Source organism: Astatotilapia calliptera, chromosome 13, assembly GCF_964374335.1.
Source record: "Astatotilapia calliptera chromosome 13, fAstCal68.1, whole genome shotgun sequence".
NCBI lineage: Eukaryota > Metazoa > Chordata > Actinopteri > Cichliformes > Cichlidae > Astatotilapia > Astatotilapia calliptera.
This window is the reverse complement of record NC_137434.1, coordinates 22428468-22456072: the sequence shown is the minus strand read 5'-3', so window position 1 is coordinate 22456072 and position 27605 is coordinate 22428468. Positions and strand designations below refer to the sequence as shown.

General features: G+C 43.3%; 1 protein-coding gene and 1 long non-coding RNA gene across 6 annotated transcripts; one reads left to right on the top strand and one right to left on the bottom strand.

The window, feature by feature from the left end:
• Positions 1-2019: 2019 nt before the first annotated feature.
• On the bottom strand, positions 2020-10498 carry LOC145419601 (uncharacterized). The gene is made up of 2 exons (XR_013900896.1): positions 10374-10498; positions 2020-8494 (listed from the first exon to the last, which is right to left on the bottom strand). It is a non-coding gene; the product is annotated as an uncharacterized LOC145419601 (long non-coding RNA).
• Positions 10381-20794, top strand: zbtb18 (zinc finger and BTB domain containing 18). 5 transcript variants are annotated; one of them, XM_026190410.2, is made up of 2 exons: positions 10381-10855; positions 15755-20794. In XM_026190410.2, the coding sequence occupies exon 2, from the start codon at positions 15772-15774 to the stop codon at positions 17467-17469; it is 1698 nt and encodes a 565-aa protein (XP_026046195.1). In that variant the 5' UTR covers positions 10381-10855; positions 15755-15771; the 3' UTR covers positions 17470-20794. The 5 variants fall into 5 exon arrangements, with proteins under 5 accessions (XP_026046195.1, XP_026046192.1, XP_026046191.1 ...); XM_026190407.2 differs by lacking the exon at positions 10381-10855 and adding an exon at positions 11157-13019; XM_026190406.2 differs by lacking the exon at positions 10381-10855 and adding an exon at positions 14014-14438.
• Positions 20795-27605: the final 6811 nt, after the last annotated feature.

Here is a 27605-nt window from a genome sequence, read left to right as displayed (position 1 = left end):
TCCGGTCCGAGGCAGAGCAGTTCCCGTACCAGACTGTTATACAGTTGGTCAGGATGCTCTCGATGGTGCAACGATAGAAGTTCACCAGGATGTCTGAGGACAGGTGGTTCTTCCTCAGAGTCCTCAAGAAGAAGAGGCGCTGGTGAGCCTTCTTGACCAGCTTGGAGCAGTTGGTTGTCCAGGTGAGATCCTCGGAGGTGTGGACTCCCAGGAACTTGAAGCTGCTCACACGCTCCACAGCCGTCCCTTTAATGTGGATGGGTGGATGTGGGTCAGCATTCCTCCTGTAGTCCATGATGAGCTCCTTGGTCTTCTCGGTGTTAAGCAGCAGGTTGTTTCTGTCGCACAACTCAGCCAGACGATCCACCTCCTCCCTGTAGGCGGCCTCATCATTGTCACTGATGAGGCCAATCACCGTGGTGTCATCTGCAAACTTAATGATGGTGTTGGAACCATCAGCAGGTCTGATGGATATAAAAAATAAGCAACAAACTCATCTGCTGCTCATTATTAATTATGCTTTAGAAAATGTTTTTATAGCCTTTTGTCTATACAGCACTGAAATGCCCAACGCATAAAACCCCAGGACACTACAGTGACTATCAGTGCTTTAGTAAAGTACAGGTTAAGCACACTTTCCTGGGCATTAATCTAATGAAGGGTGGCAGATGTGTGTCCTTGGTTGCATTTTCATTACTACTACTCATTGTGAGTCCACCTCACAGGCTCTGCCTGTTATTTTACCCTCTTCAACTCTCTTTAGACCTGTGACTGGCTTGTATTTCTTGTTACTATAGGATGAACTGCATTTATAGAGCGATTTTCTAGTTTTATTGAACACTCAAGACACACTCAGTTATTCATCCACACATTGGTACAGCATTTTTATTGTATAATAATAATAATAATAGTAGTAATAATAATGAAAAATTACAATCATGTGAGGTCATAATAGAGGCTGCCACAGTAGCAGCACTGATGGAGGGGTAAAAATCTCACACACTTTGGCACTCGGTCATTTTTCCCCCCAGATTGAATATTTCGGCAGTAATTGGATTGACGTGAAAATTGGTCCATTTTTTTTTCCAGATTTGAAGTGAAATAATCTGATTTTGCTTGATGGCTTATCATAAAATCTGGCACATGAATGAATGCTCTCCCTAGGAACTGAAATAAATGAACTGATATAACATACAGTCATGTGAAAAAGAAAGCACAACTCATGACCCAATAACTCCAATAAGTACCTTTAGCAAGAATAACTTGAAGTAATCATCTTATGTATGACTTTGTTGTTGTTTTTTTCATTGTTGTTTAGGAATTTTGGCACTTTCTTCCTTGCAACATGGCTTCAGTTCATTGCAGTTTACAGGCATTTGTTTATTCACTTAAAGTCACTACACAGCATCTCAATCACCAGGATTGCTGCTATGCTAGCTCTCATTGTCCTGCTGCATGATTTAATTTCATCCAACCTTTACCTGTTGAACATATGGTCTCATATTTTCCTCTCAATGCTTTGGAAGACAGAGGAGTTCATGGTTGACTGAATAGATGTAACCAGTCAGTATGAACAATGCTGTGCATTGTAGCTAGAGTTGGTTGGAGTTTACTGCTTAAATGGCAATAGACTCTAACAAGCTTTTAACATGGGAAGGTCAAGGTCAAGGTCAAGGTTCTTTATTTGTCACATGCATAGTTATACAAGTATAACACACAGTGAAATGTAGCCTGACACGCTCCTCGACATGAAGCAGGTGGGAAGAAGATTTAAGTGCGCAGTTTTAGGGAGGGTCCTGTTCCCCGTCCTCTCTCCTACCTGCAAAAGTGTTTATACAAGCCTCCAAATATGCCATCAGAGATCGGACATCCAAATATTTTAGGGAACTCAAGCATCCATCATTTTACTGTTAACCTGTTACACTCCTAACAGTCCTGGTTCATAGTGTCAAATTCAACTACTGAATGTAAATTAATTTTGTGGTACCAACAGCAGGATGGAAGAGACGGAAGTCAAACACAAAGTGATCATTTAATCCAGAAAGACTCCAGAATATTGCAAAGTCCAAAACCAGGGATATAAATTCATGAAACACAGAGAATACGTAGCTAGGAAGCACACAGCTATGAAACCAAGGAACTATTTTAATTTTTGACAAAGGTATCCCAAGTAAATACAAAATGCAGCTTCTAAATGTGATTTCCTTTATTAAGGGGGAAAAGGTTAATATTAAACTTTGTTTGATTTTATTTGATCTGAAACATGTAAGTGTGACAAGTATGCAAAAAAAACAAACAATAAATCAGGAAGGGGCAAATACTTTTTCATGGCTCTGTATGTAGACAACACAACAAAGAACAAAGGAAGACTGAGACAATTGAGACAATATACACACAAACAGAAATAGGTGGAGACTACACACAGCTGAAAACAATCAAGACAATGAGCAGGGGAAGATCAGAAAATTAGATACAGAAGATCAAAGAGCTACCAAAACAAAACAGGAATTCAATTCAGTTTCATTTATAAAGCATCAAATCACAACAGCAGCCACCTCAAGGTGATTTATATTGTACACTAAAAACCCTACAACAATACAGAGAAAAATGCCAACAAAACAAATAACCCCCTATGAACGAGCACTTGGCAACAGTGTGAAGGAAAAACTCCCTTTAAACAGGAAGAAACCTCAGACAGAATCAGCCTCAGGGAGAGGCAGTGACAGGGTGAGTGTGAGTGGAGGAAGACAGGACAAAAAAGACAATGTGGAAGAGAGCCAGAGATTAATAATAACTAATGATTAAATGCATAGTGGCTTGTAAGCACATAGTGAGTGAAAAATGTGAGTGAAGAAGAAACAGCATCCGCCAGCAGATTAGGCCTATTGCAGGGTAACTAAGGGAATATTCAAGGTCAGCTGAAGCCTAATCTTGAAAATAGAGAGGCTGTCCGTCTCCCGAATAAAAACTGTGAGCTGGTTCCACAGAATAAGACACAACTAAACAAGGAGCTCAAATTAAAGCAACAACTCTGCAACTAGTCAACCAGGTATTAGACCTTTGTGTGTCCATTAATTAGACACACAAAGAACCCAACACAAAGGATTAGCTAAAATGAAAGGCTCAAAGGAGCCTAACTATAACCAAGGGCCACTGGGGAGATATAAGAATGTAAAAAATGCAAACAACCTACATTTAAAAAGGAACAAAAAACAAAAACTCAAAGAAGAACCACTCTTAGAACCAAAAGCAATCATGAGCTCTTAAAACTCAAAGTCCTGGCTCCAGGATTGAGGGGTCACGATGACCCACAGAGCTATGAGACCAGATATTTACCCAAAAAAACTGAAGGACCTTGCTTCTGGCTGATGGAATTTTAAAATGGCCAGGAGGGGAAAAGGATACTTTTTTGAGAAAACTACTGAAAACAGTGACCTGAAATTTTCTATAATTCCTTTAAAGAAGTTGAACAAATTAATAAACATTCTTCCCTAAAAACATGAGATATTAAACAGGCAGGATTAGAGGCTGTATAACACAGCTCTGTGTAACAGTGGAGAGCGGTGTGGCGATCGGAGCCAAACGTGATGCTTCTTTATGGTCTCAAACGCAGCAGTTTGCCTGAGTGAACAAAATTAATTTGATTTCGTTTGCAGTATGAATTTGGAAGGTAAAAGCCCTTAAATGTCCAGCAGGGGTTTTTGTCTGTGGCAAGGCAGCTGGCCAGATGTAGAGTCCCCCACCACAGAAGCCCACCACCCCCACTGCACACACACATACACACGCACAACTCTCTCTTAGTTCAGCAAGGGGACGGCCGGCTGGCTGTTGGCTTGGAGGCGCACTTAACCAATTTAGCTTCCAGATGTCCATCATACAGGCTCAGCCAAAGCTCCACAGTTCTCTGCAAGCTTCACACAAATGGGTGTGAGTCTCTCTCTCTCACACACACACGCACACACACACACCCACGTTGCATAGCTGTGATATGCTGATGTTTGCTGAGACAGATATGTATAGAATGGCACAGACATCAGATGTATAAAATTCCCTTTAACACATCACACACGCACAGCAGCACCGCTCTCCTTGTGCATATATGAGAGCGACACTTGATTGACAAGTACAGATCCTAATAAAACTGAGACTCGCTTTTTGATCATGTCTAATGATCCTCCACCATCTGGAGATGAGCAAGTTAAATACACAGTTGTTTCTCCTGATGTCTGGTCCCACTGAGACACACGCACGCACAAATACACACACACTCTCGTGCATCAGAAAATGCGCTCTTGTACGCACACGCATGCTCAGGAATGCACGTGCGAACGCTAGAATCCACTCACACAAACACAAATTCACTTTCCTTAAATGGACAGATGCTGCACCTCTAGAGGCACAGAGACCCAGCAGCTGTTCCCCAGCCAGTCAGATGGGCGACCATTGATAGTTCATGAATATTTTACACTCAGTCAAAATGGCTGCATTCCAAACCGCCTACAACAGCAGCCACATTGAACCAGATGATCAAATCATTAAACTATATGGATGGATTTCCTCCCACTGTCAGCTGAAACAAAGTTTGTTCTTCCTGGAGGTTTTGACACTGACAGAAAGTTTGTGTTGGCTTTTTAGCTTGAGCTCAGGTGTTTAGGAGAGGATGTTCACATTTATGTCTCGTAATGCCACACATTTATGGAAAATTTAGGGACCTGCATAAATCCTGGGCCACATTGCTGCTGTATTCACATGATTAATCTCAGCTGAACAGGAGGTATGAGCCTGTTATTTCACCAATAACAGGCTTCCTTTTTCTCATACAGTCCAGTGATATAGAATGGATGCACTGCATACTTCTGCAAGAAGAAAAAATGGTGGATCAGGATGCCTGGTATGCATGGAGGAAAGAGGGCAGCCAATTGAACTAATAGAAATTGCTTCCATTACGTTCTCTATTTCTCTTTTGCTGTCTCTGCCTTGGAGGATGGATTAATCTCATCTGCCCCAGGGCTGGGATTCAAACATCTGTCTGCACCCCCTTTCCTTCCCTTCATCTTCGTCTGACAGCCAGCCAGTGTCTCCCAGAGTGTCTCCCCTCTTGCATACCTCCATTATGGGCATAATTAAGGAAGCTGTGGGACATACTGTGGAGGGCTGCTGCCTGCTGCAGGTTTGGGAAGCTCAAGGATTGATGGATAAGGAGTGTCCCTAACACAGGCTGAGACTTTATGAGAAAAAAACCAATTTATGCTCTTTACTTATATCAATAAAGATGCCCAAACAATTGTCAAAGGAAGTGAGATAATGATCCTGGCTGCTGCGTACTCTGCTGCCCTTGCGTGTTGCTTTTAATGGGTTTATTTCATTATTTCAGCCCCCTGCTGCTTCGAAACTAAGCTGAACCATCTACCAGACGGGATATCTCTGCAAATGAACATTTGTTTTTTCCTGCTTGGAACATTTAGTTCATGTTCATTCAGGGCAACTTATAAGACGTGCAAATAAGCTTTAAGATCTTTATCGCCAAATTTATCATGAACTTAAATGTAGGAATCACAGCAAACTGATGAGAGCGGGAACATAGAAAGCAGTATTAATCACAGCGCAGGATACATAAATTATACAATGAGATCAGATTTAGAGCTCAGATCTTAGAGTCGCTTCTCTTGCACACTGAAATGAGCCAGTTGATGTGGTTCAGGCATCTGATGCCACCTGGACACCTTCTAGGTGAGGTTTTTAGGCCAGCTGGGAGAAGATCCAGGGACAGACCCAGGACATGTTGGAGACATAATGTCTTTCAGATGGCTTGGGAACACCACAGTGTCCCCCAGGAAGAGCTGGAGGAGGTGGCCAGGAAGGGAAGTCTGGGCATTTCTGCATCGCTGCTGCCCCAGCTACCAAGACCCAGATAAGTGGCAGAAAATGGATGGATGACTAGATGGATTTAATTGCAAATAAATATATCTTCAGTTGAGCACCCTGAGAAGTCATTTATTTTTGCATTTCATTGGGGAAAATGAGGACTGTTGAAAGAATTACCTTTAGAGGTGCTTTCAAACAGCCATCCATGTTAAAAAAAAACAAAACTTTGAATATGAAAACCCCTTAACAAGCAAAATATAATTAATGCTGGCAGCGAAAGCCAGAAGATGTGAAGCATGCAGTCCTAATATCTAAGGTATGGCCAGAGGTTTCCAGTGATTTACTTCATCTGCCAGATGCACAACATGCTTTTTCTTTGCTTTAAAAAAAAGAAAGAAAAAGCTTTGCTCAGGACTATCTATTCCAACAAAAAGATAAATAGCAGCATCAATCACTCTCTCCTAAAAGACAGTAAAAAAGAGTGAACAGAGAAAAATAAGCACTGGGAACACAACTACAAGCCAGAGAAGCATAAAGAAAGTCTGCTTAAATCTGAAGGAGATATTTAACACTTCCAATCGTTCTTTGAAGTGATTTTTTTATATTCTAGCCTTAGGTAAGAGCTTAAACATGTGCAGATATGCAGTCTAGTACCTTTCTTGCATGTATGCCCTTTATCAGAATAATTTTTAATCAAAATGTAAAACAAGCAAAGATAAGTTGAAGTCAATTCTACTGGACAGAGAGTGAACCGGTGTGTAAAATATGGGATCTACAGCGACCTCCAGAGGCAGAAATTATAACACTTACTCAGGACAATGCTGCATTTATTCGGAAGCGAAACACATGCTGTAATTAGTCTGGCTCTATATGTTTTCCTAGAAGCATTGTGCATGATTCATGTTTAAAGGAAACAACTCTTAGCATTGTTGTCATTGTCGTAACAGACAACAGAAATGTGAGAAAGGCCTGAGTGCTGCAACATAAATATACGAGACTATTCGTAGATGTTTTGTTCTGTTCTTTCTTAATGTCCTCTGAGATTTAAGCAGAAAGAAGGAGAACTAAACCTAAACAAAACTTCTGCTACAGATAATAAGCTCTGCTATGCATACTGGTTCTTGCATGTTTCTCCCTTCTGCCTGCCGTCTGCTTTGTCTTTCAGCTGTAAGGAGGATGAAACAGTAGTGCAGATAATTTCAAACATCAGTCTAGCTCTGCTTTCTTGGCTCACATGTTCACACACTTGGCTGTATTCTGGCATCTGTCAGTGGCAAAACAATATGTGGATCAGAGGAGGGAACACGAGAAAGGTGAAAGAAGTTTAGAAAATTGCACAGGAGTCTCTGGAGAACAGATTTCAGTACATCCAAGGCTATCTTTCTCTTTTCAGTCATCATATACAGAAGCTACAAAAGACACTTCCGGAGAGGTGAGCTTTCCAATACAGCCAAAGTGAAAAAGAGAAACTCTAAATGGCAGCGTATATTAAATATGGCTACATCTAAAATGCTTTGACTGCCATACGTTTATTGCACAAATTAGCCAACAGTTTTTAAAAGCCTGTCCTTCAGTCCAATTTCCTGCACAGGCCCCCTCGTTGAACTGCGTATTTTCGTGCATGAACAAGGGGCTCATTGTAATGCGCTGGTAACATGGATCCCTAAATTGATAGACACATAACAGGGTCATCATTCATTTGCATTTTAACAAGTCCTTCAGCTATGACACCAGATCGTGTGAATTCATTACCATACAGGGCTGCGGTTCATCCAGCCATCTATTAGTGACGCCAATTAGTTTACTGGGACAGGTTCACGAGATGCAAATAGGCCCTCAGACGCACCAAGCAGAGCTGCCCCAAACTTTTTCACATAGAGACTCTCATGACAGACACACATTCAAAAAAGGTTTTTGTCCCAGTGACCCACATCTGTGAGAAGTTGAAAAATATGTTGTAAGCATATAATTTGTGGTAAGTGGGGTAATAAATAAATTCATCTTGTGTGTCACTCTAAGCTTTAAGTCTCTGAACATCCTTATTTTGAAATCTGTGAAATGGTGTCCCTTTATCTGGACAGGAAGATATATTGCTGCTGATGTTGCGCCGTGTCCTAGATTCAGTGCTCTCTTCTCTCAGTTGTCACGTAGGAAACGTGCAACCTCAATATCTGTGAAGCATTTCGTACTGCTAAAGGCATCCATAACAAAGACTGATAAAAAAACAACTAAATTAAAACAAACCAAAAAAAAAAAGAACATCAGCTTGATTTCTGCTCGCCCGTTACTGGTGGAACAAACCAGTCCGGTGTAAAAATGTGCAACAGCCTGTTTATTGTAAACTGCCACTTACAGGTTAGACAGGCCCTGCCACCAGAAGCCTTGATGTTACTTCAGGAGGACAGAGCAAGTCACAGGTCTCCCGTGAAAGAGAAGTCCAAGACAACTCATGTGTCACCCGGGAAAGATACGGGCAGTTAAAACCTGTCAGCCAGCACAGGAACCTGTTACTTTTATTCACCCTTTTGTATCCAAGGTCACTGCTGGGCCTGTATTAGTCATTTCAGAAAAGAATTTCCTTCTTCCTCCTTTCATTTCAGACTCCGATTGACGCCTGTAAGAGTGATTTCTGGTGGAGACAAAACAAACATTTTAACTACACCTTACAGACATTTTGGATTTGTTCTTCTGACTCACACAGCTTAGGCAGCCACACTTTATTATAGGTTTTAACCGTGCTATAAGCATGAACAGCAACAGAGGCACATTAGTTTTTCTCACTCCAAAAATCATCATAGCCTCTGTTAAGGAGACAGTTTCCTCAAATATGTTAACATGTCTTTGGATTAGTTCAAATACAGATATAAGCTTTCACAGAGGAAAGACAAGTTTAAGATTTTAAGAAATTCTTGGTATTGGACAAGCTCATAGTGTACAGATGTGACTCAAGCAATCATATTATTAGTGATTAATATTTTTATTGTGTTTAAGCAGAAGATAAATTGCTGTTTAGTTCATAACATGTCAAAGAAGTAAAACAAATGATCATTTTACTGTTAACTGTGCCTCTCAGAGCTGTCTGTCTATTTAGTCACTTAATGAATAATAAAAACACATTAAATAAAAATGCCTTTAAGGCCTTTGTAACAGTTAACTGCAGATAAAATGTTAATCAGTTTTATTCTTTGTGCTTTGAAGAATCACCCTAGTTATACACTGCAATTTTGATATTATTATGAAAGTAGTAAAGCGTAGATTGTTCCTTCTAACAAATAAGACCAGGCCTGATAACATGTCTCAGATGCATTATAATGAACATGGGCTCTGAAATGTTTTGAATAAAACCCACATACTACTACTGCATCAGAGCCACACCTGGAAAAGGTTTGAGGATTTGCCACAGGAGACACTTTATAGGGAAATGACAGCGGTATTATCAATAGCTGTATTCTCAATTTTGTGGATTCTGATCTACTGCCATGGCTTTCTGATGCACCTACAGGCCAGCTGAGCCATCATTAACACTTTGTTCTTTTCCTACCTCGGCAAGTCAAAACAGGTTTGGTATATATTAGCAGGTAGGCGCCTCTTTGCAGCCACTGAGGCACACAAAATACCTTCATGGTTTGACCAAGGCGTTTTGGCTTGGGGGCCAAATAAAACATACAGGCAACATTAACAAGGGGATGCCAACATCACTTCCTTTATAGGGATGGGGGCATGTTTTTGTCCAAAGGTGCATTATGAAAAAGTGAAAGTTAAACTGTGTCTATCTGTCTATCTATCTATCTGAGGGATCAAGGTTAACTGTGTTGAAGAAACAAACTCTGAAGCAGACACACAACCTCTTTACTTTTTACTACAAGCTGCAATCACCCATTCACACACACCATACAGTATTTTTCTATCCATCACTTGGAGTGGAGTATCTTGCCCAAGGACACTTATCTGACTAGTAGATGAACTTCTCCGCATCCCTTCATCGGGCAAAGAAAACTTTTTTTATTGATTGAACAAAAAATTATATTTTTAACTGGATGGACAGCACACACTTTTAAAATGAGGTGGCATTAAAATGAAGTAAGGTAAGTGAGCAAGGTAGGTTTGTTGACTTTACATCTTCCTAATTATCTATCAACTACGTAAATACGTAATAAATTGTTTGTAACACTTGAAAATGTTTATCAGCGGTGCATTAACAAACACACTAATATAAATGCTCGCATTTGCTTACAACTACTACGCAATATAAATAATTTATCACATCTTCATCTGGTCATCATACATAATACATGTCCACCTCTGGAAGTGGTGCAGCTGGCTTTATGCCTGTGTCTTAAGCATTATCCAGCACCACTGGAAAACCCAACCACATGTTTTTACTTCCTGTCAAGGTGGTGCACCTGCTCATATCAGCTCCACCCCCTTAGCCTCCCTCCCTCCCTGCCTCCTACCCCCCCCCCCCCCCCCCCCCCCGACACCTCTCGCTCCAGGTTTGACTACAGTACCCAGAGCGCACTGCGCCGCTCTCCACTCTCCCTCGCTCTCCGCTGCGCCAGTCCGCCTCACTGACTCGCAGAACCAGTTGGTTTGGCCCAGCTTCTTGTTTCCTGCCTTCTCACTGTGTGTGTGCTGCTGCTGCTGCTGTTGTTGTTGCCTGGTGTCAACCTACGCCGACGGGAGAAGAAGACATATCCCTCCCTCTCCTCTGTCAGAGGGCCGCTTCCAATTTGCCTTCACTTTCCTCCTCGCCGGCACCATTGGCTTCCGTGCCGTGCCAGTCAACTCGCCTCCTTCCCCAGCCCGAGTTGAGCAGCAACAGCTCGGAAACATCTGGCCGCCGCAGAGTGCTAGACTCCCCGTCCCTGCGCCTGCTCGCCTCGGCAGCCTGTTATGGAAATTAGTCCAAAGTCAATCTAGTTTTGTCTCCGAAGGAAAAAAGAGGGGATTTTGACGGAGGAAGCGGGGAAGACGGTGGACCTTCTTGTCTGTAAGTGCTGCTTCTAATACCGGAGTCCGATTAAAGGAGGCTCAGGAGAGAGAGAGAGAGGGTGGGTTACGGAGGGGAAAAAGTAGCTAAACCTTCCTTAGCATGACTGTGTTGTCTCCACGCACTAATAGTTGCTATGTTAGCCGTCCCTCCGCGGTGTTTTAGGGGCTGTTGTCATAGCACCTGGGCCTCCCGAACAACTGTAAATAGCTCAATATTGCAGCCCGTCCGCCTTACTTTTGTTAGCCGCGATCGGGCTATAGCTAGCTGCGTGGGTCAGTGTGTCTCCGTGTGTGTCTCTCCCTGTTTTTCTGTGTTTGTTGTGTCTTCTGGTAAGAAATTAATTACAATACTCCTTTTCTCGCTCGGAGACTTGTCTCTGAACAGCCTGTAAGCGGTAGCAGGAGTTGGACTTTTATGCTAATTTTTTCTCCGGACCGTCGTGGGCAGGCAGCTTGAAAATTGAGTCTTAAATTAAAACAAACTCCAGCAGACTTTCTCCTAAATTTGATAGCACTTTAGAGGTGATAAAAACGCGTCAAAGTGAGGTGAAATTGATTTTTTTAAAGCGACTTCCAAACCGTGTAATTAAAAGAACTCCGGTGGTGAAGTTAATTAGAAGTTTAAGTTGATTAATGTGATGTTTCCCGCACTTTATTTCTGTTTTATTGACACAGTGAAAATTTTCATTACAGGAGATTACACGGCAAATATTTCTAATTAACTTACAAAATGTTGAAATGGGTGATTATGAAACAAAGAAAAAATAATATAAATGTAATTTATTTCCACATTTGTGTGCAGCTGTGATCACATTTTATTGTGGAAACTCAGTGGGCGGTGTTGCTATTATTTTATTTAAAAAAAAAAACACACAACTTTATTTACAGCCAAAATAAAATAGAAAATAAAAGTTGCAGAGTTGTAAACGTTACAGAAAGTTTGCCCAAAACGAAAGCGAAATACAGCCGTTATAATAAGTGTAATAAGTTTCTCCCCGGCTATTAAACACCCTGCACACCTTTTGTTTTGCCCTCACTGGACTCTTTCGGCTCATTTTTGTCACCCAGTGAGTCGTTCGAAGGGTCCGGGCAGTGGTGGTGGTGGTGTGTAGGGGGTGGTGGTTGCTGGATACATGGATATATGGATGGATGGATGGATGAGCGGATGAATGAGTGAATACAAGACGAGGTAGCGGCGCTGAACCGTAAAAGAGTGGAAAACAATATCAGCTGCGTGCGTCTGTCAGTTGCAAATGTGCCGTGTTGGCTTTTGTTTATGGTAACTGGAAGGAGAAAAAGACAGAAGGAGAAGGACAGAGAAGTGCATTTCAAATGATTTTAGACGCCAGGTAAAAGAAAAGTTGTTTGTGTGTGTGTATGTGTGTTTTTTTAGTGCGTAAACTTTGCATTTCCTTAATAGTTTTGGTGGCAGTTGCAGCTTAGTGATTTTGATGTGTAAACTCCAAACACCAAATCCCAGAATATTTTAGCCGACTTGTGTTTTATTTCCCAGAGAGAGAAAAAAAGGAGGGGGAGAAGAGAGACAAAGTTGTGCGGTGTTGGTAGAATGAAAGAGGAGTCTGGTGGCAGGAGTGTAGAGGAGGCAGCATATGGCTGTAGAAAGAGCACAGCTGGAGGTAGCATCTCCATCTGAGGATGATGTCAGAGCAGCTGACAGGCTGCCATCCACCCCACCTCCTCCTCCTCCATCCCTCCACTGCCTCCACCCCTCCCCAGTCCTTTATTGTGAGTCTCAGCGGCAGCCTGGGAGAGTCAGTGCTGTGCGTGTGTGTGTGCAGTGTGCGCACGCTGTGTGTGTGTGTGTTTGTGGCTGCTGATCAGCGCCAGTTAGGAGGAGGAGGAGGAAGAGGAGGAGGAGGGAGGTGGTATCTCGTTCCCCCTCCAACATCTCCTCCACTTTGCATCTGTCCCTCGCAGTTTGAACAGCGTGTTTTTTTTTTTTTTGCTTGCCTGCCTGCCTGCCTCCCTCTTCTTCTTCTCTCCTCTTCTACCCACTCATTGATTCAGAGAGAGCGAGCGAGCAAGAGAAAGAGCAAGAAAGAAAGAGAGAGAGGGAGAGGGCGATACACAGCCATTCCCAGCCAGAGAGCCCGGCTATTCTGCTACAGTGGAGTTAATCAAGTTGATGCATACTGCTGCAGGTATCGTTTTGTGTGTGTATGTGTGTGCGTGCGTGTGTTTACAGTAGGAGAGTCCGGGATGGTGGAGTTTTGTTTTGTTGTGGGGGATCTCCGGTGTGTCAAACCAGTGTGAGAACTGCGTGAAACTGCTGGCGAGTGCTTCAGAAGTAAACGGCAAAGGTAGCCGGTGCTGCCTGTCTGAGGGGTAATTGCAGCCCGGGAGCAGTCTGCTTGTTTTTAGCTTGCAGTCGAGAGGGGTGCATTTAAAACTTAAGCTGCTGCTTCCTGTTTGAGCTGTCAGACGTTTTGTCGGGACACTTGTTAATTGAAAGGGAAGTGTAGTTTTTTGCAGTTTAATCGTGATCATAAATCATAAAAGTAAGTCTCCTTTGAAATATAGTATTTAGACATTTTAAGAGAAGACAATAAACACACATTTTAGCTAATAAATAGGCTTAAAAAACCCTAGAATAAACTGAGCAGTTATTTAATCTGTATTATCTACTTTACTTTTTTCCTGTTAATTCTAGCTCGCTGAAAAATTACTTGAAAGCATGTGCGGTGCGCTCTACCCATTTTCCCCCTCCTGTCGGCTGGAGTAGAGGAGACTAATTTAGAAGTTGCAGATTTGAGCTGCCTGAATTGGCTAGACAGCTGTAATCGCACTCCCTCCTAGTCTTAATCTCTTTATCTGGCTAGCAGCTGCCATATGGCCCCCGTCAGCTGGATCAGATGTGGGTAAGCCTCCCTCCTCGGCCGTCCCAGCCTCTCCCTCACCCTCTCCCTCCCTGCCTGCCCCTCTGTGTGTGTCTCTCTCAGACCCCTGCCTGAGCTGGCTGGCCGGGGCCGGGTGGGCTGGGTGACTGGGCTGCTGCCCTCCTGAGTCTCCGCCGGCGGCTCCCTCCCCACCGTCGCCACCGTCGTCTTTATTTTTAGCCATCTTTAAGGATTAGGATTGATGCTGTGACGAGCAGGGCACTTACAGTGATTGTATTGTAAATCTTCTCTTCTGGGTGGTGGTGGGTGGAGGGGGTTTAGGAAGAGGGCAGTTTCTACTATGGGGCGGATGTGCGGGGTTTTTCTTGTAAGATTCAGATGGAAAGGAGTGCATGAGTGACGGCTGGTTTATATGTGTGTGCGAGTGTGTGTGTGTGTGGAAGGAGGAGGTGGTAGAGGGGTTTGGCTGGACAGTGGGGTGGGGGGGAGGTGGGAGGTGGTACACCCTTGTCCCTGTAAGTCCCCCTCATTAAAAGCAGTCTGAACAAGCCGGAGGGCGAGCACACACACACATGCACATCACACGGACGCACACACAGTCTAACACACTGACATTCTTGGTTTAGCTTCATTCAAATGAGGTGATTTAACTGCTTTGGTTAACACAGTGCAGAGCGGGACCAATGTATTTTCTCAGGCAGGACAAATCGACTTGGCTAACAGGTGGGACCTTTTACACATTTCTTTTTTCTTATTGTCTTCTGGAATCAAAGGTTTTTTGCACAATTAGTTGGTAATTAATTTTATTAATTCGATAATTTCCAGCAAATCTTCTCTAAGAACACCTGCAGAGCATTGATGCAAATTTCCTCCCTTTTTTTCCCTCCACGTCTAATCTCACACCTAAAGCCGAAGCTCGCAGGTTAAACAAGGGACAAGCTGTTTTGTTTTTGACAGTGCTGTTTCAATTGGCCAGTTTTGCTGCTCGACTTAGCCTGTGGAGGTGGTTGGTAGGTAGGCTGGTACTAAGTGTGTGTGTGTTGTGTTTTATATGTGAGGACAGCGTGTGCAGCTGAAAGCCGGTTACCTAAAAGGGCTGTGCCAGGCCAGGCCAAAGTGGGTTAATAAAAATAACCAGCGTAGGAGCAGCGACAATCCAGGAGTGCAGGCAGAGGAGTTGGAGAGATACAGAGAGTGAGAGCGGAGAGACCGAGTAGAAGAATCGGTCGCTGGTGGTTTACCTGAGATTGAGTCTTTGTCTTGGTACAAAACTGAGTTAGTGGTTTTTCTTAAATGAAACCATAAATTGTATTTTCTTTCTATTTTTCTTGTCTACTTTTTATTTATTTTAAATTAAGCAAGTAATTGGAGCAGAAAATGAACATTTGGTTTGATGTATGAAGGAATGTGTGCACGACTTTACGAGAATTGTTTCTGTCGATGTTGGGATGAGGAGTAAAAAAATCCGGGTTGTGCGTAGGTCATGGCTTATTTTAGTTAACTTTTTATGTGTTTTAAAATTATTATTTCATGTGTTACTCTTCCTGTTTGTGCCTTTCGTGTTTTCTTGTCTTTTTCTTGTTTTGTTGTCACCGTCGTTATATCAGATATGTTTTTTTACTGATTCTCTCTGTCCTTGTGTCTCTTAATTTTTAATCTTTTTGTGTTTTTTACCAGATTTAATACAAATTTTGTTCACAGAAATTGTGGCGTTAAAAGAAACGTCTTAGTGGTGATAAAAACTAAATCATGGTCTCTCTATTTAGCTTACGTTTTTAACTTGTTTTCCACCTTTTTAGATTCCATAGTTTTCTATTGCTCCTCATTTCATGTAATCTTGGTTGCCTCTTGTTTACCTTTTAATTCTTTATATTTTGCATATTTATGCTCATGGAAAGGTTGTTTTTTTTAATTACACCCCCTAAATGAAATCATTAAAATAACAAAAAATAAAAACTGTAGGTTTAAAATGAAAGACATCTTTGATACTTTACGAGATGTAATTAACTTTGACGCTGTGTCTGTGTGTGTGGCTTCAGGTTATGAGGACGGCAGGATGGAGTTCCCAGACCACAGCAGACATTTACTCCAGTGTCTGAGCGAACAGCGGCATCAGGGCTTCCTGTGTGACTCCACGGTGCTGGTGGGCGATGCCCAGTTCCGTGCCCATCGTGCTGTGTTGGCCTCCTGCAGCATGTACTTTCACCTTTTCTACAAGGACCAGCTGGACAAGAGAGACGTGGTGCACCTCAACAGTGACATTGTCACAGCTCCGGCCTTTTCCCTGCTCCTGGAGTTCATGTATGAGGGCAAACTGCAGTTCCAGGACCTTCCCGTGGAGGATGTGCTGGCAGCAGCCAGCTACTTGCACATGTATGACATTGTCAAGGTGTGTAAGAAACGTTTGAAGCAGAAGGCCACAGCGGAGGCAGACAGCACGCGCAGAGAGGATGACGGTGGGTCCAGCTGCTCTGATAAAGCCGATAGTCTATCAGACAGTTCCACAGGCCGGCCTGCTACTGCCGACCTGCTGCACAGCGATGAAGAGGAGGAGGGAAAGGCAGAGGGAGGGCCGCTGTGGCTGAGGCTGCCGTCTGCAGACAGACCAGGGACACCAGCTATGGCTACAACCAGTCCAGGGCAGGGTGAGACGGAGACGCAAGCAGGGGAAGGCCTGGGAGAGGGAGGAAAGCTCCTTTCTCCGGCCGGCAGCCCCACCAGCTCCACTGGATCTCTCTCCCAGAGGTCCCACCGCTCCGTGAGCTCTCGTGGGGGCCACAGGGGTAGGAGGGTGTCAAATGATGCAGCTGACTGCGTCCTGGACCTGTCAGTCAAGCCAATTGCAGGTAGCAACCACACTAACCACCACCAATCCTTTTTCAGCGGAGCAGCTACACCAGACAGCCTCCAAAGCCCATTGGCTGTTAGGGTAAAGGTAGAAAGGGGCGTGGCTTCAGATGAGGAAGAGGAACTGGGAGGTGGGGACTATGACATGGAGCATAGCGGCCTCACCAAGGCCACGGTTCCTAACACCAATGGGGGCCTGGCCCACCACGGGGTCGGAGGGCCCTTGTCGGCCCAGCGGAGGCTCGGCCTGGAAGCACACCTGTCTGCTCTGCGAGAAGCCTCCCTGGCCTCAGAGCTGGAGCGGGAGGAGAAGCCTCCAGCCACAGCAGACGATGAGGACATCCTGGGGGGCGAAAACGAGCGCGCTCAGGCTGAGGCGGCCAGCATGGATAGCTCGCTGCTGCCTTACGTCTCCAACATGCTGTCGGCTCAACACACACAGATCTTCATGTGCCCGCTGTGTAACAAGGTTTTCCCCTCACCCCACATCCTCCAGCTTCACCTCAGCTCCCACTTCAGGGAGCAGGAGGGCATCCGCGCCAAGCCCGCCGGAGACGTCAACGTGCCCACCTGCAACATCTGCAGCAAGACCTTCTCCTGCATGTACACGCTGAAGCGCCACGAGCGGACACACTCCGGTGAAAAACCCTACACCTGCACCACCTGCGGCAAGAGCTTCCAGTACTCACACAACCTCAGCCGCCACGCAGTGGTGCACACGCGTGAGAAGCCTCATGCTTGCAAGTGGTGCGAGCGGCGCTTCACGCAATCCGGGGACCTCTACCGACACATCCGCAAGTTCCATTGCGAACTGGTCAACTCGCTGTCAGTGAAGAGCGAACCTCTGGCGCTCCCAAATGTCAGGGATTGGGCGATCGAGGACAGCTCCCAGGAACTGTGGAAGTAGAAACAGACTTCTAGGTTTGGTAAAGGGAAAAAGACGGAGAGTGAAAGAAAGGCAGAGAGGCGTGGGGAGGTTAGAGGGAGGCGGCAGAGTTTGATATTCGGGGTTTAAGTGAGTCACGTTCTTGTTTGTTGCAACATCTCATTCAATAGCACTTTAATAGCACATGAAAATGTTACTACTGAGTTGTTTTTCTTTTCTTTTTGTTCCTATTTGGGGTAATTTTTGTTTTATTCTATTTTATTCTGAATCCTCATTTTTATTTCGCGCAAGTTCTCTCCTGTTGGTGGTTTTAATTGCGTCTCTGGACACGGGTCCCAGTGAGAAAGTCTCGCCTTTTTGAAGAGATTTCACTCTGTTTGTGTTTCATCCCAGACACAACACTCCGATGCTGGCCAGCGTATCGGTCCCAGTTCCACAGACAGCAAAACACCACTGCAGGAGTTCAGGTCGAACACACTGAAGTGAAAAAGCATTACAATACACTAAACGGGTACTGTGATCACCACAAGTCGACGCCACCAAACACACAGTTTGAATTAGCGTGCGCACACGCGAGTGTGTGTGTGTGTGGTACTGCACTACTCTGGCAAAAATTTCACCTAACGTGCGTGAGTGTGTATGAGTGTGTTTTGTGTGTATTGATTTTATTTTCTACTGGCACGGAGGTGTCGTTGGCGAAGCGCTCCCCGCTTCTCTTGTTAAGCTCTTTGGTGTTGTGTGTTCAGGGGAAAGCTGACTGACTGACAGATAAACTGATGGCACTCATGCAATGCACAGCCTCCTTTTTTCACTTCCAGTCAATTTGAAGTATTTTCTAAAAATGAAAAGACCTTTACAAATAATTATTAATTATTATTGTTATCGATAGAATTTTTTTCTTAAATCTAGCTGGCAGTCTTTAAAACATCTCTTGTTGAAAAGTTATTTAATTTAAGGTTGTTGTATATTGTTCTGATATAGTTTAAAAACTTTAATTCTTTGCATTTTTTTAAATTAATGATTATTATTATTATTATTTTGTTACTTTTTTTGTAATGGGACCTGCTGTTGTTGCATGACGTCCAAACCTGTATATTTTAAAATAAAAAATGTGAATTTGCTGTATTACTGTACACATTGTAATTGATCAAATATTTGACAACGGGCTTTCCTTTTTTTTTCTTTTCTTTTCTTTGTGAATACTATCCAGGGTGCGGTCTGTTGAAAAACTGAATATTATTCTCACGACTATGGAAAAAAAAATGCATGAAATTTTGATTTTGTCTTAAACCTTTAAGTTGTGGTTTTTGCATCGGGGAGGGGGAATGTTTGAACCGTACACTTTTGACAGTGAAAAGTCGGATATTTTTTACTCGCTGGGATCCTAGAAGAACGTTACCGAATGTGTTTCCGTCGGATGTTGAAGCGATATGATGAAGCATTTTAAGCCTGTGTCTATATGCACTGATCTTTCTGCTGCACGCGTGTGTGTGTGTTAATGCGTGCGTGCGCGTGTGTGTTTACGAGCGTGTGACTTGGTTAGCACCAGTCAATTTAACCTACTGAAGATCTACGTCCACCCAGCACTTCCTCCTCTTGCTCCTCCTCAGGCGTTAAATGTCTCTACTGCTATAACTTTTGTGTCCGTCCTCACCAGTTCTAAACGCGGTCGAGCCATTTCTTAATTATTTCTGCAGATTTGGGCTCTCGTTTCAGGTCTGTTGAGTGCAGTTTTTTTAAAACATTTTTTATTAAATTGTGGCTTGGCTGAAGTGTGAAGGATACGGAGGGAGGGAGTAAGGAAGGAGCGAGGCTGAACCTGAGCTGTCCTGCTGAAAGTTGAAGGGTCAGATATCTCTGCCACACTGTTGCTTCACGCTGAGCCGAGCTGTGCTGAGCTGAGCGGGGCCGTTAAACTCACTCAGCTCAGTGCAGTGTGCATTTCACATTAGGTGCAGCGGATGTCACGTCTGTGTGTGTGTGCGTGCGTGTCTGTTTGTGTGTTTCCTTTTAAAGCATAATCCTTACTTTGAGATGGATGGGAGAGAATTGGCATGCCTGAATGCACCTTTTTAAGCTTAAAGACATGAAATCAGATTTTTTGCTGAAAAGATGCCTTTATTTAAAAAAAATAAAAATAAAATTACATTTCTGATGCTGTGATGTATTTGATACTGTAAAGCATTGAGAAATGGCTGTTGAAAATTTTGTGTAAATTCTTGGAATTTATTGAATTTATCTATTTTGATCATGTGATTAGAAAACTCTTGTATGTAAATGTTGCGTTTGGGTCAGGGCTACATCAGTTTCTTCTTCTTTTTTTCTTGTTTTTATTGAAATTTCAAAATAATTGGTCGAGCGTTTATACAATCCAAAAACATTTTTCAGAAAGATACTGACACTCCACATTACCCCCCCCCCCTCTCTCACTCACTCAAATATGTATGTGTGTGTGTGTGTTAGTGTGTGTGTCCCCGCAGATGTGCATGTGGTGGGTGGGGTATATGTACATGCCGCCCCGTCATCTGGTGGCACCTACAGGCTCTGCCAATGCAACAGTGTGGGTGACATTGCGACAGTTTGCACCACATCGTCTCATTTTTGTCCCGAAATGTTATTTCTTCACTGGCAGCGTCTCTGCATATGGGCTCCCTCCATCCTGCTGTTGTTTTCATCATTACTGCTGGGGGGTTTTTTCTCATTTTTTTCCCTCCCCGTTCTGTTCCTCTGGTTTTACTTGACCGCCTTAAACTGCTGTAGTCCGGGCTGTTATTTTATTTTTAAAAGTGTGAGTGTGTGGGGTGGAGTGGCGGGAGTGATGTTAACCACTCAAGACGCTGTGAAGTAAACCACCCCGACTGGACATCTCCATCTTTTTGCTGTGCTTACTTGAAAACAAAAGGGGATAGATTGGGGGGGGGTTTTGTTGGTTTTTTTTTAAGTAAGGTATATAAAAAAAAAAAAATTAAAAAAAAATAATCAAATGTCATGGACAGTTTATGGTAAAGAACATGAAGGGTTGGAGGGTGGGGAGAGGGCATGAAATGACTGAGTCTGTTTTGAAAAAGGACAATCACTGTCTGGGGGGGGGGGGGACAAGCAGATTTCAATTGAGATCTATTTACTCCCTGTTGAGATTACAATTTTTTTCCTTTGCTTTTCTTTTATGTTCCTTTTTTCAGATTTAGTCATTTTAGCTTTGACAATCATAGTTGGGTTGATTTTTTTTTCTCTCAAGGGGAGTAAATTCTAATTGTGTTTAGTTTTGTAATTTTTTGGTGTGCTGTTGTTGACATTTTTAAATTGTGTGCAAACTGCAATAAATTATAAGAATCTTGAAATTCAACCCATGTGTGTGTGAAGCTTTTTTCTTTTTTGTGTTTAACTTTACTCATAAAAGTCACAGTTTCCTCGCTGCCATTAAAATAATGAAGATTAGCGACATTTAACTCTGTGTGTGCGCGCTCACGAGTTACAGGTTGCATGAGGGCCAGTTGGGAGGTCTTGGCATCCTGCTCTGCAATGACTTGTCATGTGGGTGGAAGCTGTGCACGTGTGTGTGTGTGTGTCTGAGAAGCTCTACAGCGAGCCGTGCCTGGACACAGCGTGGTGGCCTGCACACTCGCTGTGTGTGTACTCACACAGCTCCTGATATATATCTGCAGCACTGGCTGAAGTGTAGGCTGCATTTGAGAAGAAAATGTGCAGCAGCTTGTTGAGATCCAATCCCCTGCACCACACGCACACAGCCTCTTCCTAAAGGTTCTCAGGCACAAGTTTCCAGTAAAGAAATCAGCTTTAGCTAATGTCTTGCTGCTCAGTAAACCGGCTCTTACAGATGCATTAAAAGCCCCTGCACTCGGAGGCCAAGGAGCAGCGTTCATTAGGCCACAGATGGCCACTTCGATAAGCCCCCAATGCACACTCACGTGATAAGCTCACTCCTAATCTTTATGACATTGTCCCCTGTCTGATGAATGCCTAATGTCAGTTTAAGAAACTTGGAAGTGTTAAAAAGATTTCAGTGTGGCGTCCACTTCAAGGAAAGTTCAATATTTCAACTTTGCAGCTATTTTACTAGGTGAGGTTACTCACAGTGGCTGGCCATTATTTGGAATATATTTATTTTATTATAAAACTTGTCAAAAAACAGTAGGAGACATTTCATTTTAAAAGAAAAAACACCCTTTTTTCTCAGTTGAGATATCGAGACAATGTAAAAAAGTCTCTTTGAGATACCTTCTTTAAATCTTCAGAGGCAGAAAATACATTAACCCTCTCCTTTGCTCCTGCGCTACTTGGTGATCATTAATTGCAATCTGCAGCGTTGTAAGTGAACATCTGCTTGTAGACAACTGCGCGCTCTCTCTCTCTCTCTGTATGAGGAGGCCGTGCGAGGTTTGCTGTGAATGTAGGTCATTAATTTGTTTCTGTCCTTTGTTTACTTAAGGAAGGGGGGACAAAGGGGCAGCTGCAGAACCATTTGGCTGTGCCCAAGGCGGGCCAGCTCAACATGTTGGGAGGCTGAGACCAGCTTGGGCTCCTGTCTGGGGCCCGGGCCCCTGCACTCTGCTGGTTTGCGTGAGGGAGCGGACTCTGCCAAGCTGCCAGGGAGGACTCTCGTACCAAGGGAGGGAGGAGGGAGGAAGAGATAAAGAGAAGAGTGTCATGTGGACATGTGGAAACGTCCTGATGTTTGGCTGTTGTGTCTTGGTTTGTCTCTAAAATGACATCTGCAGGTTGAACAGAGAAAAAAAAGGATTCTTTAACTTTGGAACTTCTAAAACTCAGCTCGAGACAGATGTTTACGTCTTAAAACTCCATAGCATGCAAATACCAGACTGTTATGTTTTTGCTTTGTGTAGCAGTGTAAAAAGATTATTCATGTATTTATGTTCAATCCATTAAAAAAATGGATTCTCTTCCTGTGCATAAAAATGAATCTGTTTAAATGTACAGTAAAACGAAAGCTCCATAACAAACAGGATTCAAGCTTTTAGCCTTGACGAGACGGCAACGCTATTCACGCATTCATTCAGAGCTTATAGCGCAATGACGGGAGAAAAGCTTCCTGTATTCCTTCTCATGTCGGGGACTTGTTGATTTGCCATGAAAAAGGAAATATTCCCAGGACAGGTCGAAGCACAGAAGAACCGATGGCAAGGGAGCGAAAGAGGAAAGCTGGGACAAACCTTTGTGTGTGTGTGTGTGTGTGTGTGTGTGTGTGTGCAAGTGATCTAGGATTGTCTACATATTTAAAAGAGCGCCTTTGTCAGGCACTCAGCACAGCAGGACAGAAGGCAAGCAACAAGCGGCCTGCCTGCAGCAGACAATACAGTGGCACTACACTGGCTGGGGTGGGGTGGCTGAAATGGGGGAGGTAGTGGATGTGAGGGGGGAGGATTTTTGGGAAAATCAGGGGGCACAGTGTCCCAGCAAGCCATCCATCCATCCAGCCGCCCACCGCACTCTCGTCCCCCTCCTCTGCCTTCCTGAAAACAAAAGGCGATGCAACTCGAACTTGAATATCTGTGTGTCTCTGTGAGAAGGGGCCCCAAATACCACTTACACATAACCCCCCCCAAAACCACGGCAACCCCCATGCACATCCTCCACACATACAGCTACCTCACATAAGAGACTTATTGATGAGCAATTTTCACACGTTTGCAAGAAACACACATTAGTAACACAGGTTTATATAACCTGTCATCTAGCACACACACACACACACACGCACAAGCACAAACACAAAGGCCTCCAGCTGGTATGTCTTCAGGGCTGGGCTACGATGGGATTAAACAGTACTTGTCCTTTGTGTAATTCTTGTATGGAAGGAGAGCAGCCATGAACTCTCAACAGAGACAGAATGGTAATGAAAAAGGAGAGAAAGAGAGAGAAGGAGATGGAGAGACAAATCTTTGAATCACAAGGACTTATTTGAAGACGAGGCGTTTGCGATAAAGAGCCAGATTAATTGGATTTAAGGTTAAAGCAACAATGAAGCCCCACAGGCAGAAATGAAAGCTTCTCTTTCATTCATCACCCTCCACACTTCTGCCATCCTCTCCCAGCTGTGCGTGCATGTGTGTGCGCGAGTGTGTGTGTGGTAGATAAGGGGCATTAACAGGGTGTGTTCGGGGTGTTGTTGTGAACTGCTGGCACCGGTACACATGTGCGCAACTCAGCACTTTATCACCGCCATGGTGACCTGATGAGGTCACGCAGGGAGAGGACCTTTAGTGTCACTAACTCAGCCTGTCGGGCTGCTGCTGTCTTCTGTGGTAACGCTGTTACTTTACCGGGTGTGTGTGTGTGTTTGTGGACATCTGCTGCACGTACCTGCTGAGCTGTACACATGTATAAACACACACATACACACACGGGCGACGAGCGAGCAGCAGTTAGCCAGCTGTGGCGGTGTTGCGGAAGAGTCAAGTTCATTCTCCCTGTCGTGTCTTTCCTCCTGCTGTAACGCAGTGGAGACGTGATAAAAGAGACAAACTGCAGTCTGGGTAATAGCGTAAATCCCTGCAGTTGTGTGTGCAGCTTCTTATCTAGCAGATCCCAAAACTCACAGTCCAGTTTGATGTGTCTCAGCGCTGTCAGGATGCGGTACATTTTCAAATCAGTAGGAATAAGGCACAGTGTGTGTCTCACATTCAACTGTCAGTTTATAATAATAGCTAAATGTTTAGGGTTTGAAGCTACAGAGACGTGCTGTCAAAAGAAGGCATCAGCCCATCTCAGCTCAGTGGTTCAATAGAATTCGAACAAAATGTGCAGTGACTAAGTTGATTTAGTTTTGTTATGAGAAGCGTACACACAACACACCTGTCCAAATATTCACACAAGAGGAAACAGCAAAACAAAGCACAGGTTCAGTCTGAAATCTATTCTAACAAAGAGGAAGGTAGAAGGTAGCACTTTACATGGATGCATCACGTATATGCAATAAGCCATACTTGTGTTTAAAAAAAATATTAAGTGTTACAGATACAACAATATTGTTCGTTCACAGCTCCTATATAAGAAGATAACAGTTTATTGACTCGATGACTGCAAAAAATGAAAAAACAAAACAAAACACAGATTCAACAAAACAAGCTTAGTAAAGGTTAAAAAAGGAGAAACTAGGCACGTTATTTAAACAATTATTTAAATAAAAAAATGCGTTATTAAACATCGTTGTTCCTTCATGTTTTTGAACATGTTCATGTTGCACATTCACACAGAGGAATATTAACACATAATGTACTCACTTTAAAACACACGGCCAACAGGAGATCAGACGAGGCAGATGGCTGCCCTCCCTGAGCCTGGTTCTGCTGAATGGTAAATGGACTGGTTCTTATATAGCGCTTTTCTACTCTGTCCGAGCACGCTTTATACAGCTAATTCATTCACCCAATCACACCAGCACTTCTAAGCTTAAGTGCTAAGTATTTAACATTCATACACATTCACACTCCGATGGATGCATCGGAGAGCAACATGGGGTTATTATCTTGCCCAAGGATATTTGGCATGCAGACTGGAGCAGCCTGGGATCGAACCACTGACCTTCTGGTTAGTGGCTGATCCGCTCTGCTACCTGAGCTACAGCCACCCCTAAAACATGCGGCCACCCCTGCTGAAGGTTTCTTCCTGTTAAAAGGGAGTTTTTCCTTCCCACTGTCGCCATGTGCTGGTCATAGGTTTGATTGTTGGGGGTTTTCACTCTATTAGAGTAGGCTCTTTACATATTAAGGGCTTTGAGGCAACCGTTGTTGTGATTTGGCGCTATATGAATAAAACTGAATTGAACTGAATGAATTTAATGTAAAGCTATATATGCACTGCGCTTATATTTTTAACTGTGAAAATGTTACCTACATTGAATTTGTCTGCTATTTGAGAATAATGGACGGCTGTGTAAAGTCATTTATGACCCTGAAAATATATGTATATATATTCTGACATTATAGGGTGGGTTGGTTGCATGTTTGAATGGACGGATGGAAGATTTTATTGTAATTTTCCACTTGCTAATCATTACATTTTGCAGTGCACCAATGGTTAACAGACACAAAGATTTACTGCTGCAGAAGCTTGCATCCTCATTCTAACTGGTTTTGCATAATAATTGTATAAATTAATTACACTGATGATTTAGATATCTGTCATAGATCACTGAGACAGGAGAGGCATGCTAAACACAAATACAGCCATCGAAGAAAGAAGTGTTCCTATAGAGAATGAACTAGGTTACAAGCCACAAAGTTGCACAGGGTAAAAATAATCAAATTACACTTCTTTCAATGAAGTTTTGTTGCACTGTCAAAGTAACATCATATATGAGTAGTTTTCTAAACACTTAGCATTAAAATAAGAATCCACTTTCTGCCATCTTTTGATGCGGCGCACATAATATCTAATACTATACAGTGTATTGGGATTATTTATTCTTCGTGCTACACGAAGGAGGGACAGACACACTGAAACATATTGACTCTGCTTACTATTCAGATAAAGATCTCTGTAGTTTTCTTAACATACTTTATCCACTGAAATCAATCATAAACAAGCCCGGTTTTGTTTAAGGTATAAAACAGCACATATCTGTTGCGTCTGTTTTCAGCAACTTAAATGTGTAATCTTTTGCTCCTACTGCCTTAAGATAATCTTGATTTCATAGACAACTTTGGGCAATTCTGATGTGAAAGCATAAATTAGACCCAACATATTGAACTATTATCTCAGCCTGCCAACGGGGAAATTGATTGCAGGAGCAGAAAATAAATTTATGCAAGCAATATGTCGAAACATGTCCGCTGCGTCATTTATTTGTCTATTTATCATATGGCCGACGTTTTCTTGACACGAGGAAAGACATTGAAAACACTCCTGACAGCAGAGAATGTGCGTGAGATGAGTTAAACAGCGCACACGCGTGTATGCGTGCAGTTAGTGTGTGTATTGTGTGTGTTTGTGTGTGTTCTCTCACCCTGTGATGCCAACCTCTCCGCACCCTCCCAGCTCTGGCCAGGCACGACCCATCTGTCACATTCTTCCTTCCATCCCTTCTTCCATCCCTCCCCCATCCACCACACTCTGTCCATCCCTCCCTCTGCGTATCCATCCTCCTTTTCCATCCCCCCTGTTTCTTTATTTACCTCCATCCTTCCATCACCATTGCTCTTCTCCTACTTTATCAGTCCTCTCTGGAAAGTCCTCTGTTTTTCTCCTCAGAAGTTCCTTTTCAGTGTTTGCTCATCTCTCCTTCACTGCTTTTCTTCCACCACTCTATCTTTATTGTCTTTGTCAGCTCTCGAGTGCCTGCACAGGCTTAAACTGATTAGAAAACAAAACAAAACATGTGGCCACTCCAGCTTGTGTAGCAATAATAATAGTAATCATCAAAAGATAACACAACCAAGCCTCAGAGCTTTTTTCCATTGCAGCCCAAGGTAGTCGGGGCCAACGTGGGGCCCTGCAGGCCCATGTAGAACCCTAAGGCCCAGTGTTACTGCTCCATGCTGAACCAAAGTGATCCAATCTGGGCTAGAGAGACAGGGGTCCTGCCTAGGGAACTGGCACTGTCTGTGTATGTGTGTGTGAGTAGTGTAGCATCAGGGGTGTAGCCTGGGGTGTACTGGCATGGCTGTGCATTGGATTATTGAAGGCAGCTTGGGACCATCTGTATGTTGGTAGGGAAGAAGTAGAGAAGGAGGAGAGGAGAACAGAAAAGAACCAAAGGAGTGAAAGTGAGCTATAAAAGAGATGTTTTCCTTCTTTGTGTATGCATCTTTGATTTGTTCTTACACTGCTTCTGTGCAAACTAATCCAACACAGGTGAATTCACCTGCCTCAGCTTCATGATCATGAATACAGAATTTATTGTCAGGTCATCTCATTGCATAAAATAAGTGGTTTCCAAATATGAAATCAGATTTTTTTGGGAGATGGCAGCAAACTTTACTACCAGAATGCGGCTGTTGGAGTGGTGGAGAGAGGGTGATAAAAACACAGAAAGACAAAAACACATGAACATAAATGAAACACATGGTGCAAAAACATGAACTGAAAAGGATAAAATGGGAAAAAAAAATTTTTTTTTGAAATGCAACACATGTGAGACGAATTAGGGCAAGACATGCAATTACAATGGACGGAGG